This window comes from Sebastes umbrosus, chromosome 23 (assembly GCF_015220745.1).
Source record: "Sebastes umbrosus isolate fSebUmb1 chromosome 23, fSebUmb1.pri, whole genome shotgun sequence".
NCBI lineage: Eukaryota > Metazoa > Chordata > Actinopteri > Perciformes > Sebastidae > Sebastes > Sebastes umbrosus.
In genome coordinates this window covers 12,446,472-12,468,891 of record NC_051291.1, presented here as the reverse complement: position 1 = coordinate 12,468,891, position 22,420 = coordinate 12,446,472, and the positions used below count along the sequence as shown (strand labels likewise).

General features: G+C 39.8%; 2 protein-coding genes across 4 annotated transcripts; one reads left to right on the top strand and one right to left on the bottom strand.

Moving 5' to 3' along the window:
* The first annotated feature begins 1,748 nt into the window (after window positions 1-1,748).
* Window positions 1,749-15,052, top strand: scyl2 (SCY1 like pseudokinase 2). Of its 2 annotated transcripts, XM_037760533.1 has the most exons (19): window positions 1,749-1,948; window positions 4,278-4,474; window positions 5,079-5,236; window positions 5,647-5,791; window positions 6,381-6,530; window positions 6,639-6,860; window positions 7,316-7,432; window positions 7,563-7,688; window positions 8,450-8,626; window positions 8,908-8,919; window positions 9,113-9,235; window positions 10,282-10,395; window positions 10,517-10,649; window positions 10,742-10,860; window positions 10,946-11,046; window positions 11,228-11,297; window positions 11,444-11,530; window positions 11,631-11,753; window positions 12,070-15,052. In XM_037760533.1, the coding sequence occupies exons 2-19, from the start codon at window positions 4,298-4,300 to the stop codon at window positions 12,700-12,702; spliced, it is 2,787 nt and encodes a 928-aa protein (XP_037616461.1). In that variant the 5' UTR covers window positions 1,749-1,948; window positions 4,278-4,297; the 3' UTR covers window positions 12,703-15,052. The 2 variants fall into 2 exon arrangements, with proteins under 2 accessions (XP_037616461.1, XP_037616462.1); XM_037760534.1 differs by lacking the exon at window positions 8,908-8,919.
* Window positions 15,053-15,105: 53 nt separating this feature from the next.
* si:ch211-244b2.3 (uncharacterized protein LOC557230 homolog) lies at window positions 15,106-21,393 on the bottom strand. 2 transcript variants are annotated; one of them, XM_037760535.1, is made up of 12 exons: window positions 21,301-21,393; window positions 21,214-21,237; window positions 21,084-21,129; window positions 20,647-20,776; window positions 19,634-19,778; window positions 19,440-19,560; window positions 19,283-19,361; window positions 18,445-18,544; window positions 17,970-18,075; window positions 17,230-17,311; window positions 16,558-16,736; window positions 15,106-16,443 (listed from the first exon to the last, which is right to left on the bottom strand). In XM_037760535.1, the coding sequence occupies exons 2-12, from the start codon at window positions 21,214-21,216 to the stop codon at window positions 16,382-16,384; spliced, it is 1,053 nt and encodes a 350-aa protein (XP_037616463.1). In that variant the 5' UTR covers window positions 21,217-21,237; window positions 21,301-21,393; the 3' UTR covers window positions 15,106-16,381. The 2 variants fall into 2 exon arrangements, with proteins under 2 accessions (XP_037616463.1, XP_037616464.1); XM_037760536.1 differs by having other exon boundaries at window positions 21,214-21,380.
* Window positions 21,394-22,420: the final 1,027 nt, after the last annotated feature.

Genomic DNA, 22,420 nt, shown 5'->3' with positions numbered 1-22,420 from the left:
AAAGAAATCTGAGATTTTGAAAATAAAGTCATAATATTATGAGAAAAAAGTCATAATTTAATGAGAATAAAGTCATACTATTTTCCCCTCTAAAATAACCCGTGAAATGACTACTTAATAATATTATTCCTTTATAATATTACAACTTTTTTTCTGGTAAAGTTATTACTTTATTCTCATATTACGACTTTGTTCTCATAAAGTTATGACTTTATTGTCATTAAATTACAAATTTGTTCTCGTAATATTATGACTTTATTCTCATAATATTACGACTTTTTTCTGGTAAAGTTATGACTTTATTCTCATAATATTACGACTTTTTTCTGGTAAAGTTATTACTTTATTCTCATATTACGACTTTGTTCTCATAAAGTTATAACTTTATTGTCATTAAATTACAAATTTGTTCTCGTGATATTATGACTTTATTCTCATAATATTACGACTTTGTTCTCATAAAGTTATGACTTTATTGTCATTAGATTACAAATTTGTTCTTGTAAAGTTATGACTATTCTCATAATATTACGACTTTTTTTCTCATAAAGTTATGACTTTGTCATTAAATTACAAATTTGTTCTCGTAATATTATGAATTTATTCTCGAAATCTCACGTTTTTTTCCTCAATGTGGCAATATGTTTACCATTATATTTATTATAGCATTTTGGCACATTTTTCTAATATTATACAGTATATATGTATAATTCTTAAAGGGACTATTTGTAACTTTGTACGCGCATAAATGTAGCGGGTCGTCACACATGCGCGCTCGCATATGCGTGTTCGCGTGTAGCCGCTGTACCCTCCTCCTCTGCCTGCTCACCTTCACTCAGACAGCTCAGCTCGCTCCACCTCTAGACGTGAATGCGCGTTCCCTCCACACTGCAGAAGAGTTAGTTTAGCTCTGAGAATATCTAGTGAATGCACAGGGGACGTTTGTGCAGAAATAACTGCTGCAACTCCTCCAGACCAACAGAGGTTTTCCGTGTCTTGTGAAGTGACGGAGCTCTACAGAGATTTACGTTGTCTTAATAATAATAATAATAATAATATATTGGATTTATATAGCGCTTTATAGTAATCTCAAAGACGCTTTAACATAGTCGGGGGGAAAACAGTGTGAGACAGACAGACAGGAGACGAACGACAAAAAGCGACATACACAGGCACAATCACATACATACACATGGACTGATGGGTATGGGGAAGGAGGGGGCTACGGGTAAGCAGATGAGAAAAGATGTGTTTTGAGGCGGGACTGGAATGTGGTGAGGGAATCGGAGTCTCTGATGAGATTGGGGAGTGAGTTCCAGAGCTTATCTTCTCGTTACCGACCGGGTGCCGGTGTCTCCTCTGCTCTCTCCGGCTGCGGGCGGAGAGAGCAGGGAGACACGCTGCAGAGCCCCGCTGCATCAGCCTGCACTTAAGCAGGAAAAACCAACACTAGGATCAGATCTAAATCATGTTCATGGAGAGACCTTCGTCTGGTCAGCTAACATTACTGCCAAGCAGCTGAAATATAGAGTGATATTGTGCTTCACAGGTGTCGCTGTTAAGAAGCATTTCTGAAAGTTACAAATAGTCCCTTTAATAATCGACCAAACCCAAATTTCCAAACTTTTTTTCCCCAGTTTATTATAATTTATGCAACACTCACTGGAAAAAAAAAAATCCCTTCAGTGTTTGTGTACACTGTGAATCAGGAGACTGGATGTAGCCTACAGTTTGGTTGCTGATGACGTAGACGCACCTGACAAGCCGGAAGTCGGTTGTCGGTTGACTCCTCGCGCACTGAGCTCATCTCGTCTGCTGCTGTGAGACATGGAGGCTGTGTTTCTCATGTTTCTCATGTTTCTCATGTTTCTCAGCCACTACTGACAGCGGCACAGCTGAGAGTCCACTTCTAACAAGCAACACAACTTACAGCCCTCTTCATATCGAGGTATGTCGCTGTAGAGAGTGATAGTTTATGAATGAAACAAACAGACTGTAATGACGCATTGTTGGCTAGTTAGCTAGCTTTAGCTACTGTGCTAACTCAGCTAGCATCGAGCTATCTCTCTGTCAAACATGCTAAGCGATGAATATAACCTTTAAATGCTTTAACACAACGTTAAAACTATAGTTTAACCACTCATGAACAGCCTGTCAAAGCATAATCGTGGTAGTAAGCTGGTGTTAATTAGATTAACTGTCTGGTATCCTGACTGGCTAGCTGGCTAGACTGTGCTAGGAAGGCTCTGTTGCAGGTGTGAGGTGAGTCTACCTCTGTTAATCTGGCCACTACTAACTAAAGCATATAGTGTTGACAGAGTCGTGCAAAGTAAATTGACTGCAATCATAAGATAACATCATAACAATGTATGGGGCTCTTTGGGCAAATACATCCTTCAAACCTGTTGCAGATAAAAAGCTTTAACAGCCTCATGCATGGGTAAATATTTAATGAAATATCTTAATGATTAGGTCTTGTGTCTGGTATATTGATTCCTTTTGTCATGCATTGTTGACTTAGACCTTCTATCCATCACGAGGTAAATAATGAGCAGTAACACAGATGTTATAATCAGGCCAGAAATCCTGCAATCTCTCTTAGAACAGTTCCACTTGTTGAAATGAAGCTACCTTTTATTGTTTTGAGTTAAGACTCAAGTAGATCTGTCTGTTGTAGAAAATGTACTAAATGAGAGTGACTGAGAAAGATTGAGACACTTGACACACACATTGACAAAGCTGACATCATCAGATTGAGCCATGCTTATTGATATAAACTGGGAAAAAAAAGTTTTGGTGGATTATTTCTCTGTTGTTACAATGCTAATTGGCGTTGTATTTTACATCGTTGGAAAGCCTGTTTATTGACCTTCACAATGATGTCCAACTTGTAAGGATCATGCATTTGTGGGATGAGCAGCACAGCTGATTATGTGGGTAGCGCCAAAGAAAAATTTGCCAAAATGCTCTGCCAATGAGGCTCCTGATGGTGTATTAAATGAATAAAGTGTAAAATAGCCAATATGTCTTGTTTGTTCCTTGTTACTGATGGAGACTTCAATCATCCAATCCACCAAAACAACTCAAAACCAACAGGAGAATACACTGTTTACCATTGGCAGAGCATAATCGACCAAACACAAATTTCCGAACTTTTTTCCCCAGGTAATTTAATTAAATACCTTTTATGATTAGGTCTTGTTATGGCCATGGATTTGCGTCTGGTATATTGATTGCTTTTGTCATGCATTGTTGACTTAGACCGTCTATCCATCACGAGGTAAATAATGAGCAGTAACACAGATATTATAATACCCTTACATTTGAGTAAATCAGGCCATAAATCCTGCAATCTCTCTTCCAACAGTTCCATTTGTTGAAATGAAGCTACCTTTTATTGTTTTGGGTTAGACTCAAGTAGATCTGGCTGTTGTAGAATAGATTGACACACTGACGTAAACATTGACAAAGCTGGCATCATCAGATTGAGCCATGCTTATTGATGTATTTCATATATATGTGCATTTGGCATCGGCTGAGGAGGATACATTATATACTGTATATGCAGTACAAGCAGGGATTCTCATTAACAGAATTGGCCAGGCAGGGTCTTGGCAAGGGCTTTCAAATTTTGATTAAGATTTAGTGTGCTTTGATCCATTTAATAATGATGCTTCATATATTTTTTATGCGGGAATCTGTAAGGAATTAATTATGCATACTGTACCGTTTGCATTTCAATTTATAGACTAAAGCTTATTCAGCCTTGTTGCAGAGCAGTGAAATATACATGAAAGTACCACAAGCCCACTTAAGACGGATAAAACCTTGAAGAAATTTCTCACATAGAAATAATGTAGTCAGCCATGTTCTTCTTCTTCTTCTTCTTCTTCTTCTTCTTCTTCTTCTCTGACTTCCTGTTGCCTAACATGCTTTCAAGTCACTCTGAAGTATTTTGAAAGAGAGCCTTAATGTGGCGTGGCTGGGTTTGCTCTGAGTCATTGTATATTTCAGGGGACAGCTTGGGCTGTTATGGTGCTTATTCTTCTCAGCCTGCACAGGCAGGACGCCGGTGGCCACTTTGATGTGCAAATTTTAAAGCAGGTGCATTTTTAGAGTGCATGTCGAATGGACTGTTGAAGGCTTTTGCTTAGCTAGAAAGGGTTATGCTCCAGCTTCCTCCTTCAGTGATTGCAAAGACTTTTGTGGTTTTAACGTTGGACTGACTATAAACTTACCTGTCCTGGGTGGTCTGTCATCCACCTCTCTCACTTCAGCTGCCAGGTCAGGCGTGAACATGGAGTCTATGCTGAACAAGCTAAAAAGCACCGTCACCAAGGTGACGGCGGATGTCACCAGCGCTGTCATGGGCAACCCGGTGACACGGGAGTTTGAGGTTGGACGACATATTGCCAGCGGGGGTCCTGGCTTGTGCTGGAGGATCTACAATGGAACCAAGAAGTCCACCAAACAGGTGCGTGTGTTAGGTGTTAATATCCTCCCCCTGACCAGACCAGCTCCAATTCAGTCAAAGTTTAGATTTAAATGTCTTAGTGTTGTCACAATACCAACATTTTTACCTTGATACGATACCCCGCCTAAATATCTCGATACAGATACTGAAACGATACCACGGCAAAACCTAAAACATCAGGAAAAGTGATGGAATAATAGATGACAGAACATGAAACTTAAAGTTCTTTATTATTGTAAAAAGTTATTAATTAAAAAATCTACATAGTATACAGTATTCTTATGTCCCCTATACTTGAGTTTATGTGATTTCTTTGATGGTAAACTTTATATTCGCTACCAGATATCACTCATTAAACAGCGTTTAATAAGCTTTTTTGTAAAACAGCGCCCCTGCCATTGAATCAGTAACAGTTCAGGCAGAGAGTGGTACCACTATCGGTATTACGATACCTTTCTAGTATCGGTATACCGTGCAACACCAATAGACATTTGATTATGTTTGTGCTGTTGTTGAAGTCAACAAGGACATTCCACACCAGGAGTGGCCGTGGGACTTGATAAAGCTCATTTCAGTGCCTTGTTGTTTGTCTTTGACCCTCCAGGAAGTAGCAGTGTTTGTGTTTGATAAGAAGATGATTGATAAGTATCAGAAATTTGAGAAGGACCAAATCGTTGATTCGCTGAAAAAAGGGGTGCAACAGCTGACCAGACTGCGTCACCCGCGTCTCCTGACTGTGCAGCATCCTCTGGAAGAGTCACGGTGATTAACACGCACACACACAAACACTTATATCATGGACAAATTGAATGAGTTGCAGCTCAAAGAGGGGCTTGACATTCGAGGGGAAAGTTGCATAACAAATGTATTTCTCTGCCTGTCTTTGTGCATATGTGAGTAGAAGCTTGTCATGATCAAAAGACTCTGTAGACTGCTACCTGAATAATTTATAGCCCCCTAAGATAAGATAAGGTAAGGTTGAGGCAGTCTTGTGCTTACTTTCTGTTTACCACTTTGTCTTTCTTAAACTTTCACCCAGGGCAGCTCTAAATTCAAAAGACTTCTCCGTTTCTGCCTTTGCTCATGTTGCTATTTGTCTTCAAGAATAACTCAACATTTAAAAAAGCAGTTGTTTCAATTCAAATGATGCTGATGTTATTTCTGCCCCTCAGAGACTGCTTGGCGTTCTGTACAGAGCCGGTATTTGCCAGTCTGTCCAACGTGCTGGGCCAGTGGGAGAACCTGCCTAGCCCCGTGCCCAGCGACATCAAGGAGTACAAACTCTATGATGTGGAGACCAAGTATGGCTTGCTACAGGTGAGAGTGCAGTAGAGGTTAGCTTGCTCAATGTTTTGGCTGCAGCTAAGGTTATTATTTTGTATTTCTTTTTTCCCTTGTAAATCATCAGTCTCTCCATCCGTCAGATGTATACTGAAACATTTTTGAAAGAGAACTTGCCGGTTTGTTATTACGAGTCCACTAAATCTTAGTTGTCCGGCAGGTTTTAGCACCATGTAATCTACATCTAGAAGTCCAATATGCATTCATATGCTGTTACTCCTCAAAGCCAGTTGAACCAGCTCTGAGATTTTATTGACCAAACAACTAATTGACTAATCGAGAAAATAATCGACAGATTAATCAACAATGAAAATAATTGTTAGTTTCAGCCTTAGACGTCACAACCCTCAAAAGAAATTTCAAAAATCCTCGAACAAAATCCTCAATTTGAATAAAGTGATTCATCAGACTAAATTAGTAAGTCTTTTTTTTATTAAATCAACTTTCTTTAATGAATACAACTCGTCAGTTTCGTTAACAAGTTTCATTAACCTGTATGAAAGGTGCTATACAAATAAAGTTTTGATTGATTCCTAACAAAGCTATCATTTTTCTATCCCTTCAGATCTCGGAGGGTCTGTCCTTTCTCCACAGTGGGGTGAAAATGGTCCACGGCAACTTGTCTCCAGAGAACATCATCCTCAACAAGAGCGGAGCCTGGAAGATCATGGGCTTCGACTTCAGCATCTCCTCCACCAACCCCTCAGATACCGAGGTGTGTTAGAAGACCGTCTGTCTCGCTGCCTTCAAAATGATCTCCCAAAAAAAACGTCTTGCAGTGTTGTCACATCTTTATATTCTCACGTTCTCTCTTCCTCTTCAGCTTAAGTACACGTGTAAAGAGTGGGAGCCCAACCTCCCTCCGCTCTGCCTCCCCAACCCTGAGTACCTCGCCCCCGAGTACATCCTGTCCGTCAGCTGTGACGCCGCCTCCGACATGTACTCGCTGGGCGTGGTCATGCACGCCGTCTTCAATGAGGGCAAGCCTGTTTTCAAAGTCAACAAGCACGACATATTTAAGAGCTTCAGCAGGCAACTGGATCAGGTGGGTGGAGGCGTGCCACATGTGAGAGCATGACGAATGACTGGACAGACAAAGGATCATAAATATTTCAGAAAATTGTACTTTGCCATGCAGTTATTTTTTTTCCCCCAATGCTTGTTTTCTTTTCCTTTTCTCACGCTCTTCTCTCTGGCAACCGCAGTTGTCAGCTCAGATTTGTGTCATTGTCCAGCTCATAGTGCAGGCGGATGTCTTATCCAGATTTGATTTGAGTAGTAAAACGGAAACATGTTTGAAATAATCCTAATGATTGTGACTGGACGCACTCCAGGACCAGCTGCTCCAAGCTAATGTGGACTTGAGCCACAGCGCATTTTTAGTTGTCTGCTGCAATGACTTGATATTTAAGAAGAGAGTGTTACTATTACCAATCAACGACTCGTTTCATCCTCCTCTTCTCTGTCCTGTTCCATTCTCTCCATGTCTCTCAATTGTAGCTGAGCAGCATCAGTCCAGCAGTGTTGAACAAGATCCCAGAGGAGGTTCGGGAACATGTCAAAATGCTGCTCAGCGTCACACCCAACGTCCGACCGGATGCGGACCAGATGACCAAGGTTCGCATCGTCACGACGCGTGCAAAGACTCAAACAATAGCGTGTTTTCATAGTATGTGCTTGTGTTCTTAATATCTGACTTTTCTTTGGGGACAAATTTCTTTCTTTCTGTTTTTTGTGTAAAATTCAGATTCCGTTTTTTGACGACGTGGGCGCTGTGACCCTGCAGTACTTTGACTCCCTCTTCCAGAGGGACAACCTGCAGAAGTCCCAGTTCTACAAAGGCCTCCCCAAAGTCCTGCCCAAACTACCAAAGGTATTTGCTCGTACATTTAGTTTATGAAATACGGTGTATATCGGGTACAAAGGGTGAGCTAAACGGTCAAAATATGAGAGAAGTATGGATATTTTTCCGATTTCTTTACCGTACAGATACTGCAAGTTGAGGTTCATTTGATGGTATACAGACGAGGAATCACCACAGGGCCCACAATATGATATTATCATAATATTTAAATCACGATTATTGCGATTTTAAACATTTTGCGATTTGCTGTGTATTGCAATAAGATATAATGCGATTTATTACCTTTTTTCAACTGAAAATTATGCAGTTTCTCAACATCTGTTTTATCTAATAAGATACAGTTTCCACTCTGTTCATCTCAGAGTTTTCATTCACATATCTTGAGGTCAGAAGTCAAGGGACCCCTTTGAAAATGGTAACTTTGGAGCATTATTCAGCGTTCTTCCCGATAAGCTAACATGATGTGGTTTGTACCAATTGATTCCTTAGGTTTTGTAGTTTCATATAATACCAGTATTTTTACTCTAGCTTTAAGACTGAACCTGCTACAACCTCTGAAAGACAGAATAGCGGCCGTTAGATTGTTAAGAGGTTAATAGTTTATATAATGAAAGATCGATACTTGACGTCCGTGTATTGATACAATATTACCAAGCAAAATAATGCGATACTATGTTGTATCGATTTTTTCCCACCACCCCTAATGAACATACAGAATTACAGTTTGAATGCTCTTTTGTGACTTCTTCTCTGCTCTTCGTCTTTCTCAGAGAGTGGTGGTGTATCGAATCTTACCCGCACTGACCTCTGAGTTTGTCAACCCGGACATGGTTCCCTTCGTGCTGCCCAACGTGCTGCTGATCGCAGAGGAGTGCACCAAGGAGGAGTACGTTCGCCTCATCATGCCGGACCTCACGCCTGTTTTCAAGCAGCAAGAGCCCATTCAGGTGGACACACATACAGTATTCTTATGCACGTCTGAAACAAAGCTGGTTGTTATAACAGTATCACTATTGTTGTCTAAGCATGTGTGAAACTCAGACAAAGTGTGATTTTCCCTCTTTAAATCTTTGCATGATGTTTTCTCCCTTTTGGCATTTGTGTGTATGAGATTTGAAAGTGAGATCAATCAGTTAAATATAACCAGCATGTATCTGTTTGGGTTTGGTCTGCCACTTCATCAAGACTTGTCTTTCTCTGTATTTTTCTTCCCATGCTTCTTCTTCAGGCTAGTAATATGGTGAGTGGTCTCTGCTGTGAATACGCTTCGGTCACATCAGCTAGTTTGAGTGTTGTGTTGTTTGTAGTACTAAAAGCTTACACTAAATCCACTGAGAGCACCGTCTCTGTTAACTTCCACTTACTACTTTATGTAGAAAGTAGCATTGAGCTTTTGACTCTTGTTTTCCTAACTGGGACCCTGTGCTGTGCAGATCCTGCTGATATTCCTGCAGAAGATGGACCTACTGTTGACTAAGACGCCCCCAGAGGAGATTAAGAACAGCGTGCTGCCTATGGTCCACAGAGCTCTGGAAGCTCCTTCTGTACAGATCCAGGTACAGTGGGGGGACATGGGGCTGCTTATTAGCGGTTGGGGGAAAAATTCGATTCACGTAAGAATCAAGATTCACAACTTCCAAAAATCAACTTTTAAAACCTTGTTTTTTTTTTCGATAAAAAATATATTCCTACTGATGCACAGTAATCCTACACACCAAGTCAAAGTTGTGTCAAGCGTTATTGTGTGATTTGTTGAAAAATCACACAGAGTATCAGTTTTACAGTGTTGTTTTTTGCACAACTTATTCTTGAAATTTGCAAGTTTCTGAGAAATAAAAAAGGCAGCTAGCCCAAACATACCTATTTTATTTATGCAAATGGCAGCATTTTTATTTTATTTTTATTTAACTTCGAACTTGTTATTCTTAAAGTCCCTGAGAATTGAGAAAATACTAAAAACTTTTTAAAAAAAAGGGTTTATTTGTGCAAGTTTAGAATGAATAAATGTTACCTTTTGTCTTAGGTGTGCCTTTGTGCATTTACATTATTGCAATCAGTTGATGTAACTTTTTCAACTATATAAAAACTCCATCATCTTATACACACTTTACTCTGCTTTTATGCCATAATTTTAAAAAATTAGCACCCCTATGTACTCAATATAGAATCGATTTTGAATCAGGAATCTTTTTGAATTGAATCATGACCCCAAGAATCAAAATTTAATTGTGAGTTACCAAAAGATTCAAACCCCTACTGCTTAGTATTTTAGGTGTTGTTGAGATGAAATTAACAGTCAGTTGTAAACCACCAGATCAATTGCCAATGGTGGCAAAATTGTCTAGGGGTCATCATCCTCCAATAGGTCATGAGTGAAGGAGCTAAGGTTTAGTTGATCTTTGAAAAGGCCAGATGCTGTATCAACATATTTTATGCCAGTTAGAGATTTCTGGTTCCTTCGTACTTCTAACAGATAGTGTCTAAAGCATTTCTTGTGCATTTCACTTGGAAACCTTGCACTCGGTGCTACCAGTTAAAAACGAATGCCCTTGGCATCATAAAAAACGTCCAGTTTCATAACATCTTATCTGTGTGTGAGCAGGAGCTGTGCCTGAACATCATCCCGACGTTTGCCAACCTGATTGACTACCCGTCCATGAAGAACGCGCTCATCCCTCGAATCAAATCAGCCTGTCTACAGACCTCTTCACTCGCTGTGAGTCTCCATCATTTTCTGCTCTCAGCTTGTACCTCTGCCTTTTGCTTGAATTGCTTTTGCCCTTACCCTTCTCTAAGCATTTGTCTATGCATGCATCTTCTTTTTTGTTACTGTGTAGGTACGCGTGAACTCTCTGGTGTGTCTGGGGAAGATTTTGGAGTATCTCGACAAGTGGTACGTCATTGATGAGATCCTGCCCTTCCTACAGCAGATCCCCTCCAGAGAACCAGCAGTACTCATGGGCATTCTAGGTATTAAATAATCCGCTCACACTCCACTTCCTACTTGTGTTATTGAAACCCTTTAATGACTGGTTATTGGACTTTCCCACTCCTCGCTTTAGGAATCTATAAGTGCACCTTCAGCCACAAGAAGTTGGGCATCCCCAAAGAGCACCTTGCCACCAAGATCCTTCCTCACCTGGTCTCTCTTAGTATAGACAACAACCTCAACCTTAACCAGGTACTACACGAAACGCACACATGCATACTTGTGATTCTTATTGTTTTACTTTCCCTCTTATCTAATATTATCTGATATGTTTCAGTTTAACTCGTTCATGGCGGTGATACGGGACATGCTGACTCGCATGGAGAACGAACACAAGACCAAGTTGGAGCAGCTGCACATCATGCAGGAGCAGCAGAGGTGATCCGTCTCAATTATTGTCTCTGATGAAATATGAAATGGTTATACATATTAATTAGCTAGATCGTCTATGGTGATGGATCTGACTTAAAAAGCAATTAGCATTTCGATACTGGCCACATGGATATGATAACCAGGCTTGTATAAATGCCTCTATTCAAATTTGTGTCTCTTCTAACAGGAGTTTAAACATCACAAACCCAGGGAGCCAATCAGAGAAGACTAAGAGCCCACCTGGCAGTGGCAACCAGGTAACAGATCAGAGAACATGGGTATATTTTTACAGTACTGTGTGAAAGAAATATAATTATTTTTCCTTTTAAAGTGTCTGAAAAGGCCTGGAAATGTTATGTCTTACCCTCTCTGTGCTGCAGTGATTCCACTTTCTATCTTTCAGATTGATGATATCTTTGGCAGCTCAGGGGTTAATGGAAAAGAGAATGGATCATCATCAGCAGCAGCAGCAGCCCCACAGCCTAATAGAGTATGGGAACAATGTCATACCTCATTTACACAAATCTTCACCTTTGTCCTTCACCGTAGTCCAATTTGTTCACGGTCTCTCTTCCTTTGCGCTTCCCTAGATGTCTCTGACTCTGGAGGAGAAGCAGCGATTGGCTAAGGAGCAGGAGCAGGCAGCCAAACTGAGGAACCAGCAGCCGTTGGCGCCGCAGAGCATCAAACCAGCCAACGCCACCAACGCAAAGGTAATGCCTGAAAACGTCTGTGTGCACAAACACACGGAAAATCCCCATTCCACATTGACAACTATGCACACCAGTGCGGTGCAAATTATCTATCAAATTAATTACTCCACGCAACAAAAACCTATCCAGAGAGAGAATGTCGGAAGGGGCTAACGTTAACTACACAATACATAAACTAATCAGACCCCAAATTTGATGTGGCAATCATTCATAAGAACCCACAAAATCAGTTTTTATACATTTCTATGTACATTTTTCAGACGTGAATCCGTGCTTGGTGTGAAACGTCTTTTAAATCTTACATTTAATATTGCAGACTAAGGATCTGACAAGCAGCCTGCTCAACAGCATGACAACCCTAAACAGCATGTCGTTGGCCAACGCAGCGCGACCAGCCCCAGTGCAGGGCGCCACCATGTCTGCCTTCCCCTCCTCCAGCCCCATGGTGGGCTCCATGGGCGCCCCGGTCTCCAACGGCTTCAACTCACCCATGGGCTTCCAGACGGGAGGCATGGGGATGGGCATGCGGCCCGCAGGCCCCGGCCTCTACGGCGGCATGGCCACCACCACCAGCACCCCAAACTTCGGAGCCCTCACGCAGACTCAAGGACACATCGGGCAGACGAATAAAGCCCCCGACTTGTCGGCCTTGGACAGTCTTTTTACACCCAACCAGCCCAAAGTCACCCTCAACCAAATGGGTCCAAAGGCGACGCCCGGCGCCAACAGCCCTTGGCTCAATCAATACGGCGCAGCCCAGAACGCTCAGACTCAGATGCAGGGTGCACCGGTGGCGATGGGAGGAGCGCCCAGCGGCTTCGGGATGCAAGCGAACCCTTTTTTCAACCCGCAGAACTTTTCTCAACCTGCTGCTGCACCTAGCATGAACCAAAGTGGAATTAAACATAGCGCATCTGTCAACAATGATCTGAAAGACTTATTCGGCTAAATTAAAAAAAAAAAAAAAAAAAAAGTTCAAGTATATTCTTTTAATAACTTTGGACAGAAGAGCCTTGAATTCTCACAGAACAAGACGCTGATTGAATGTGACTATTTCAAAAACCTCTCAAAAGGTGTGTATTTTGAATACAACCTGGTATAAATTTGAACTCTCACTCACATTCAGCTGGTAAATTAACCTTTCACCTGAATTTCTACTTGACCAGAAGGACAAAAGGTTGGGGCACGCGGGGAACTACTTCTTCTATGCTGTGTTCTTTAAATGCTGGGGGTTTCCTACGGTTTTGTACTTGACATTCTCGGGCGTCCAAACGTCGTGGGTTGAGATTTAATCCCAACTCAGATTTATTCAGGAAGGCTTTGTGTTCATCTCATGAATGATTGAGTGGATGGTGTGGATTTCACTTCACTGAACACGTTGCATCAGAAAACACCCCCTCAAAAATTGGCAGAAAAAAAAAAGAAGGAAGGCTTCACATCTGCTCAATTTCAGGCTTCCGTGTCTTTATTGCCTCTCCAGACTATTTTAGGATTCGCTGCATGTCTAAAGTGATCAGAGGGTTGGCTTAAAAACAAACAAAATGTCTGAGCCCAGTGGTCGGTAGCTTGAAGTGTAGCACTGACGAGCCTGCAGTCACTGATCTGCATCCAGGAGGCTCCTCCGTGGAGACGATGTGAGCGGGGGTGTAGAAAATTGACGGTTCAGACGGTGGGGGGGGGAAGTAGCCCCACTGCAGTCCGTCTCCATGGTTTCCATGCATCACCAGAAACCTCCATTTGTGAACACAAACTGGACTCAGTCTAGTCTCATTCTTTTATCATCAGGTTCCAATGCTTGCTTTTTTTTGCGTTACTTAAAGGACCAATATATAATATACTTTCTATCAGTCACACGGGAGGAGCGGACGGGCCAAGGCTCCAATGTTTTGAATTTGGACTGCCGTTACCCGTTTTAAAACGCTAGACGTCAGTGCTACATAACGCTCCTTTTAATTTGACATCGAAGCAAGCATGTTGAAAAGGGAAGGGTTAGTTTAGTCTGGTTGTTGACGACCATATCACCTCCTTTTGGTAACAAAAACAAATTCTGTAAATGCAGTATGAATGATTCATCTGTGTCTTATAGTGGAATAGGGATGTGGAGTGGCTATTACAGCAGTGCCCTTTTAAACAAGATGCTAAAGGCGACAAACAAGGACCACATGCACTGCTTAGGCTGTCGTGCCTTACATGGGTACACGAGTAGGACTAGACACACTCATCTGTTACTCAAGTATTAATATGTTTTTTTCTTTTAATCAGCTCTCCGGCTTTGTTGCATGTTACTGAACTTGACCACAAAAGATCTATAATTAGATTATTTTTAGCATCTTTTCCAATAACGATTCCATTTTATTCACACATCCAGCGGGATTTGCTGATTTTTAAGGGTCTCAAAATCCTCCTGCGCTCCATTTCTGTTGACCAATTTGTACAATGATGGAGATTATCACTATATATTTCGATTTCAGCACTTTTCAGCTGTCCGAGGGACTTGTGCTGGTGACATATTATTATTATTATTATTATTATTATTATGAAGTGTAAATATATAGCTATTTAAAGATGGCTTGCTCTGTGAGGGCCTTGGCATTTTGATGTCCGCGTGATAATGGTAATGGTAAAGAGGCCTTAGATGAGTCGTGTGCAATAATCCTTATTGGTTGTTAAGGGTGCACGTCGATTGGCTCCAGCAGCCGTCGATGCGTCCTTACCTTCATCTCCACCGACCTACAGTACACATGGGTCTGTCAGATTTTCTAAACAGCTGTGTACTCATTCTAAATCTTACATTTTTTGAAGATGATTACACCATTTTAGGGTTTTTAGATGCACCTCGGTCACACTGTGTTTCCGCTGACAATGATTGTTGTAACGTCTGTTATTGGATCAACTTTAGTTTTTGTGTAATAATAATGCCACCGATACACGGTGAGCTCTCTCCAGCTGCATGGCGGTGTTACTCGCTAGTGAATTTGACTCTTCAGGTTCTGTTCATGTCCCCATTTTTTGTCACACGGGTCTACAAAATGTTTCCGCAATTGGAGCTTTTTTTTCATCCGTAGAGTGCAGTTTTGACTTCATCTCAAAGTGGATGTGATCTGTGAAGCGTGCGTCACATATCCCGGCAGAACCCCAAAGCAGAAAAAACTAAAGCTTATTCTTCTACAAGATTGTTTGTATACCACTGCTGTCAATATATGTGAAGTGTGGCCCCTTTGTTTTATGTGTTGAAGGTGCTGGTCTCTGAGGTGGTTCAATGAAAATCTGTACATATAAAGGAAAGTACACAATCGTAATGCTCTCAAAGGGTGGTCGTTATTTGTGTGATGGCTTTATAAAGATCAGACAGTGGGGTGTATGCAACTTTAATTTAGAAAAAGTGCACTGATTACATGGCAGTGTTAATGAACATTTAAGATTTCCATGTTTAAATGAAACATCAAAGTTAACTTGCCTTTGGTTTTAGGTTAAGAGAGGTATCTTGTCAAAAGGTAAACATCACATTCTTTTTAAAAAGTGCTCCAATTACAAGGCAGTATTTATGAAGCATTAACATTTTAAGATGCACAAAAAATAGGCAGTTATATGAAACATTGGTAAACACCCGTTTGGTTTTAGTTTAAAAGAGGTGTCGAGTGTGTTTCCCCATCAATTTGTGCTTTCCCTTACCTTAAAAAAAGTACTACTGCTATAATAACACTGTCGGACAAGTGATGGACAGTTTAAAACAAAAAGGATTAAAATTGATGCAGCAGAACCAGAGATGTCGTCTTTTTTTTTTTATTCCATGCACTCTTCTCTGTCAAAACCTAGTGCCTACATTACCCACAATGCAACTCGACTGCTGACAATTTGGTCTGAGATTTGGGTGTTCCTGGCTTATTGAAAGAGGCTGAGACACGGTCTTGAGCTATGTGGTATGACACATGCAGTGTAACTGGAGCTGCGGTTGTACGTTGCTCAATTCCGGTGAGTGCAGACCAGATTTTTCTGCGCATGTGTTGTACGCCAATGATACGACGCATGGCATCTCCTGTTTGGACCCTCCTTGGGTGTGTTATGCTGGTAGCGGCTAATGTAGCCTCAAGCCGCTAGCCTGAATCAGAGATGAGCAGTGGACTACAGAGGTTTGGTAAGCTCAATTCTTTCTAACTCCGCACCCCTAGATTTTTTATTTTCAATTTCAAACTTGTAGTCTCCAACCAACACTGACTCATGTGACATCACTTGAGGCAATTTATCAAATTTCAGTTCCCTCTGGAACCACAAAAGGCCTTACACAAATGTTTTCACACATGAAATAGTACTCCTCAAGACCTGTAAACCGACTGTGATGTGTAAAATCGGTGGAGTTGCCCTTTAATCTCCACTCAACCTTACGCTATTAATTTATGATGCCTAACTTTAAACGAACCCAAACCCTAAATCCAACCATGGACAGGAAAACACACTTTGGCACAAAAGGTATAGTATAATCATCCTATTAGCAAATAAACGAGGCAGCTTGTTGAAAAACAGTATTAAATCATTCCAATATGAGAGACAACCTGAGGCAGGCAGTGACGTAACTATGAGGATCAACATTAAGTTAACCTCCGACCTCCAAATCTGTTGTCGTCCCACAGTCACTGGTTAAGTCGTCGCACTGATCTGATGGTGTTTGTGGACACGTTCCTCTGAGTCATGGCTGCAAAAGACAGATTTAAAGTGATCCATTACTGTAACATTACCACTTTATAAGTGGTTCTGCAAAAGCCTGAATACAGATGTTTAACTGTAGATGCAGATGTTTCCAGCTCACCTGAGAAGTTGAGCTCATAGCTAAAGTTCTTGGTGGTAAACGTGATGGTTCCTGATGGGTTCTGTTGGTACTTGAGCTCGATGTCCTGACTGGAAATGCTGCTTCCTTTGCTTCCTTTGAAATAATCTTTCCATTTTCCACCGATATCTTGGAACTGCCATCGTGGCAGTGTGCCGGAACTGAAGAATAGGTGAAAACATTTACACACTGTTCACATATTACTGCCAAATGAATTGAGCTGGTGTTGCTATGCAGTTTTGGTGCATAAGAGACGGACAAAAATAGATATGCGTAATAGTAATTTAGCATTAAGTTAATTTACAAATGGGAAGGGAATAAGGGAAAAGTCATGAACCCCTTAAAATCTGTTGTTAATCAAGGGTTTTATGGGGCCTTTTAAGAAAGACTCATTTACTTAGATAACACAAACAAAATGTATTATTATGAGGTTTGTAGAATATTATATGTAAATTAGTATTAGTAAATAAAGGGGCAAGTGATGTATAGCTTAAATTGCTCTTAATTTTTCATATAGGGACTTTTCAAATTTAAGGGGGTTCGGATAATTCAATTAAATTAAGATGTTTGGTATGTTTTCATGGGTAAAATAAGGATTCATTTGTTGTATTTAAAGGGATTTTTTTTATCCCATGGTGAAATGTTTCTCCTGACCTGCTGTTCTGTTGACTCCCATTGTCAGTAGTCCTCCTCACGCCTCTCGTAGTCCCGATGTTGTCATTGACTTGACACATGTCTGTGATAAACCAGAGATTTAATGGTGATTTAAAGAGGACCTATTATGCTTATTTTTAGTTGCATACTTGTATTTTGGGTTCCTACTAGAACATGTTTACATGCTTTAATGTTAAAAAAAAATGCTTTATTTTTCTCATACACGCTGTGCTGCAGCATCCCTTTCACCCTCTGTCTGAAACGCTCTGTTTGGGCTCCTAACCCCCTCCCAAAAAGCCCAGTCTGCTCTGATTGGTCAGCTGTCCCACTCTGTTGTGATTGGTCAACCGAACCAAACTCTACAGACTCCACTCCAGCTCCGCTCTAACTAGCTTTTTTTCAAGGCGTGCCAAACTAGCCGCTAGGCAGGTATTATGCAAACGTGTTACATGGTGACATCACCGCGTTACTGAAGAAAAGGCGGGACTTTAAGCAAGGTGATCAGGAGGCAGTTCAGAGCAGTGTTTCTGTGGGGGAGAGTAACTCCCTTTAGTGTGGACTTTAGGCTTTGTAACTTTGCAGACCTTTTACATGCACAAAAAACTATATAACACACTAAACAAAAGGGAAAAAGCACAAAAGCGTAATAGGTCCCCTTTAAGCTGCTGCCCTCAACAAAAGCAAAATGATTGATTGTTTTAGCAGAGGAGTGGCTTCATTGCTGTATGTGGGTTCGTTACTTGAAAAATCCAGCGTGTATGAATATCTCTTGATCTTGAAGTGTAGTTGTCCCTGTGGATTCAGCTGGTATTGACTCTCAATGGCAGTGCTGTCAAATGAACATACCTATACAGAAATACAAAAAAGTAAGCCCACCTTATAGAGGAATGCACATTCAAAGTATTTTCAATTTGACCACCAGATGCCACTGCTGACTTTATTCACCAGGAAAAAATGAAGAATGAAAGTTAAAGGTCTTATTGATAACATTTTTATGTAGACAAATAATTTAAATACTTTTGGCGGGTCCAAAATGAATGTTTTGTTTATCTCTGTGGAAGATATCTGATGTTTGGTTCCCATTTCTGCCAAGGGTTGTAAGCCAACAGTAAAACGACGTCGGTATCATATGGCATCTCTGGCTCTAAAAAACTTTTTTGTAAGTTTCGTTTACAAGCGTCTACTACAACTGAAATTGTTGAATGCTCTACTTACATGTGCTTTGTATTCTGTCCAGTTCCCCTCGTCTCCCATGAACTCCCACTTGTAGCCTCCATCAGTGAGCTGGGAGGAGGAAGCTGAGGTGGAGTAAAGGCTGCAAAGAAAAACAAACTTTTATTATGCTATAATTCTCAGTGACATAAAAATATTGCGAAGGTAAAAATATATTGCAACGGTGCAACCATTTCTCTCTGAGTGACACAGAGAGACTAATATTTCAACTAACTGTTGAAATCTTTAAACGTAAACTTAAAACCTATTCAGCTAAGCCTTTGATTAAGAATGGTTATTATTTTATTCACTGATTTTATTGTTTTTAAGTTGAAAATTTGTATTCTATTTTATTATTTTATTAATCACCTATTTTAATGTATCTAATTTGTATAATTTTATTTTATTTTACTGTTACTTTATTAATCACTTATTTTATCGTATTTAATTTGTATATTTTTATTCTATTTTTATTTTATTGATCTAGTTTTTATTTCAATCTGTTTTACTACTATAACTGTTATTATAGCTTTTTATTTTATTTTATTCCATTTTTAGGATTTTATTGTCTTTTGAGCATTGGTCTCGAATTATCACATTAAATTGTTGAATTGTTTTTGTCTTTTTTGTTGTTTTCACGGTTCTGTCTTACGTTGGGCATGTCAGTCATCTGTTTAGCACTTTGAACTGCATTAACCTGTATGAAAAGTGCTATACAAATACAGTTTGATTGATTGAGGTGAGGCTGTTCGTCAGCAGACAGATCAATAGTCGGTAGTCTAAATGCAGGGAATAAACATTTATAGACAAAAACAGGACTCCAACAGATGAAAAGTGTCACCTCTCTGCGTTGGAAGTGAATTTCGGACGCCTTCTCACATTCCTGCGCAGCCCTGTGATGCAGTTTGTTTGGGTCATGGCTGCCAAGTGAAATACCATCAGTTAGATTTAGCTATAAAGACGTGAAATGAACAAAAAATTATAGAAATATGACATACTTGAGAAGTCGAGCGAGTAGCCCGTCGAGCCCACTGTGAACCTGAAGGTCCCCCGAGGGTTTAGAGTGAACTGGCGCTCAATTTCTCCACTGCTGATTGAGGAGGACGACATGCTGGAGCTCTGAGGACGAGGAGGACATTCAGTCTCCGAAAACCCCGACAATCAAATGAACTTAAGGGTTGATGCTCCTCACCTGGGATCCATATTCACGCCACAGCTGGTCATCTCTGAAGTACCAGCCTATGTCCTCTGTCTGGCCCTGAGGAAGAAGGATTAACCTTTGCACCTTCAGATCTGCAGTCAGAGTCTGTAACTTATCAAAGTCTATGAACACCTGCCTGTGGAGACACATATGATTCAGTTTGATATATACTTCTTTGAATATGACATTTTGTTTTGATTGCACCAAAACAAAATCCATCCATACGACTGTTATATCAAATCTTCTTAAAGAGGACCTATTATGCTTAGTTTTCGGGTGCATACTTGTATTTTGGGTTGCTACTAGAACATGTTTACATGCTTTAATGTTCAAAAAGCGCTTCATTTTTCTCATACCGGCTGTGCTGCAGCGCCTCTTTTCACCCTCTGTCTGAAACGCTCTGTTTGAGCTCCTGGCCCCACCTAACCAAAAAGCCCAGTCTCTGCTCTGATTGGTCAGCTGGCCCCACTCTGTTGTGATGGGTCATCCGAACCAAACTCTTCGGGCTCCGCTCAAGCTCCGCTCTAACTAGCTTTGTTTGAGCGTGTGCCAAACTAGTTGCTAGGCAGGTTTTATGCAAATGTATTACTCGGTGACATCACCACGTTACGGAAGAAAAGGCGGGACTTCAAGCAAGGCGTTTGCTTGCTTCCTTTTCCTTCCTTTTACATGCATAAAAAACTACACTAAAGGAAAGGGAATATGCACAAATGCATAATAGGACCCCTTTAATATCACCATCCACAGTTTCAATGGACACTTTTATTCCCTTAATAAACTAGATACTGTTTCAAACAAATGGTCAAACTTATAATGGGAGAAAAGTCTTAAAATCAGCTTTTATATGCCATTTTCCATTCAAATACCTCCAGATTATATATAGAAGTGCTTACCAAAATAAAATACCTGAACATTTCTGTGCTTGTTAGACACATTACAAACTTTCAAGAGATGTTGAATGCCCTATTTTCTGTTCATAAACACTGAAAAATCCCAACACTGACCACTGACTGAAGTTGAGGGTGATTCCTTTAGCTCCAGGTTGGCAGTAGTGGGTCTCGATCACATGGTCGTTGTCAACTGGCAGCCACTGATGTCCATTTGACAGCTGCCACTCATAATGTTTCCCATTGACTGTAGAATAAATGAATATGGGATTGTATTATGTGTTCTCTTAATGACACAGAGCTTTGACAACTGGCCAGCTATAAAAGCCAGGTTAATGTTTAACACTAACTGCGTATTTCTTCACTGTCCCAAGTTAATGTCTGACTTCATGTCCAATAACTAGGCCTATCCATGCATAACTATTTCCTGAAGTCACTCTTTCATACTTTTTTAGATTTTTTTTTTTTAAAGTAGTTTCTTGCATAACATTCACAAACATTCAAATACAAAGAAGTAATTCTACTATAGCAGGAATTTAAAATGTCAAACAGACCTGATGTCTCGTCCTGCCAATAATCGCCTGGCTCTTCTTCATGTTCCTGTAAAAACAACAAAAACAAATACTGAACACATCACAAAGACACTTTCTTCAGTCCAAAGTGATGCCTGTAAAGTAGACTCACCATGCTGTGAGGAAAATAGGCACTGGAATAGGCTAATACCAAAAAAAAGGCAGATTAAACGAGCATAAAAAGAGCTAAAAATCGACTTAATAAAAGCTTTATAGTTCCTTTAAATCCCCTTTACTCAGTCTAGCTCAGAAACAAATGTGAAGGTTTCATTTCACAAGAAGCTTGACTTTCACTTTCGTTTCAGGGCCGCGTTCAAGTACAGATAAATAGATCAGGCAATAACACCATCAAAATTACCATATAGACGCCTACATAATATGACTTTCTGTTTCTTTTTTGAGGTTTGCTTGTCCTCTTGCAGGCTTTATTTTCTGTAGAGTATTTATAACATTAATCACAGTGTAATTGCAGTCAGCCAACACACAAGTTATATCATATTTTGTGATTATATTTTAGGAACAGTAAACTTGAAATCTTTAAACATAAACTTAAAACTTATTCAGCTAAGCCTTTGATTAAGAATGGTTATTATTTTATTCACTTATTTTATTGTTTTTAAGTTGTAAAATTGTATTCTATTTTATTGTTATTTTATTAATCACCTATTTTAATATATCTCATTTGTATTATTTTATTTTATTTAATTGTTACTTTATTAATCACTTATTTTATTGTATTTAATTTGTATAGTTTTATTCTATTTTATTTTATTAATCTAGTTTTTATTTCAATCTGTTTTACTACTATTACTGTTATTTTTTATACATATATATATATACATTTTTATCTGCCTGGTCTATACATTGTCATTGTCTCAGTTAATTATTACTTTGTTTACAAGACAGCAGGGCTGTGGAAATTAACTATTGTTGATTTATTAAAAAAAAATTCCCCCCATAGACTTTATTTTAAATTTTTAAACCATACAAAGAACAATTAAATAAATACATAGGTAAACAATACATATAAAGGAAATAAAAGAATAAATACAAACAAACAAACATAAAAAAATTAAATAATAAATAATAAAATACAAAAAAACGACCTCACTTGAAGGCAACATTTAATAAACTAAGAAGTTTCATAAATATTTCTTGTTTACTAACCTTATATTATTCCATGATTTATCCCTATTTGATTTATGGTAATATTGTTTGGGCAAATAAATACCTCTCCAATCTTCATAAACCTTATTTGTTGCAAAAATGATTTGTAAGATTGGCAACTTTGTCAAACTCTAAGGAGGCTTCTGCTCCAC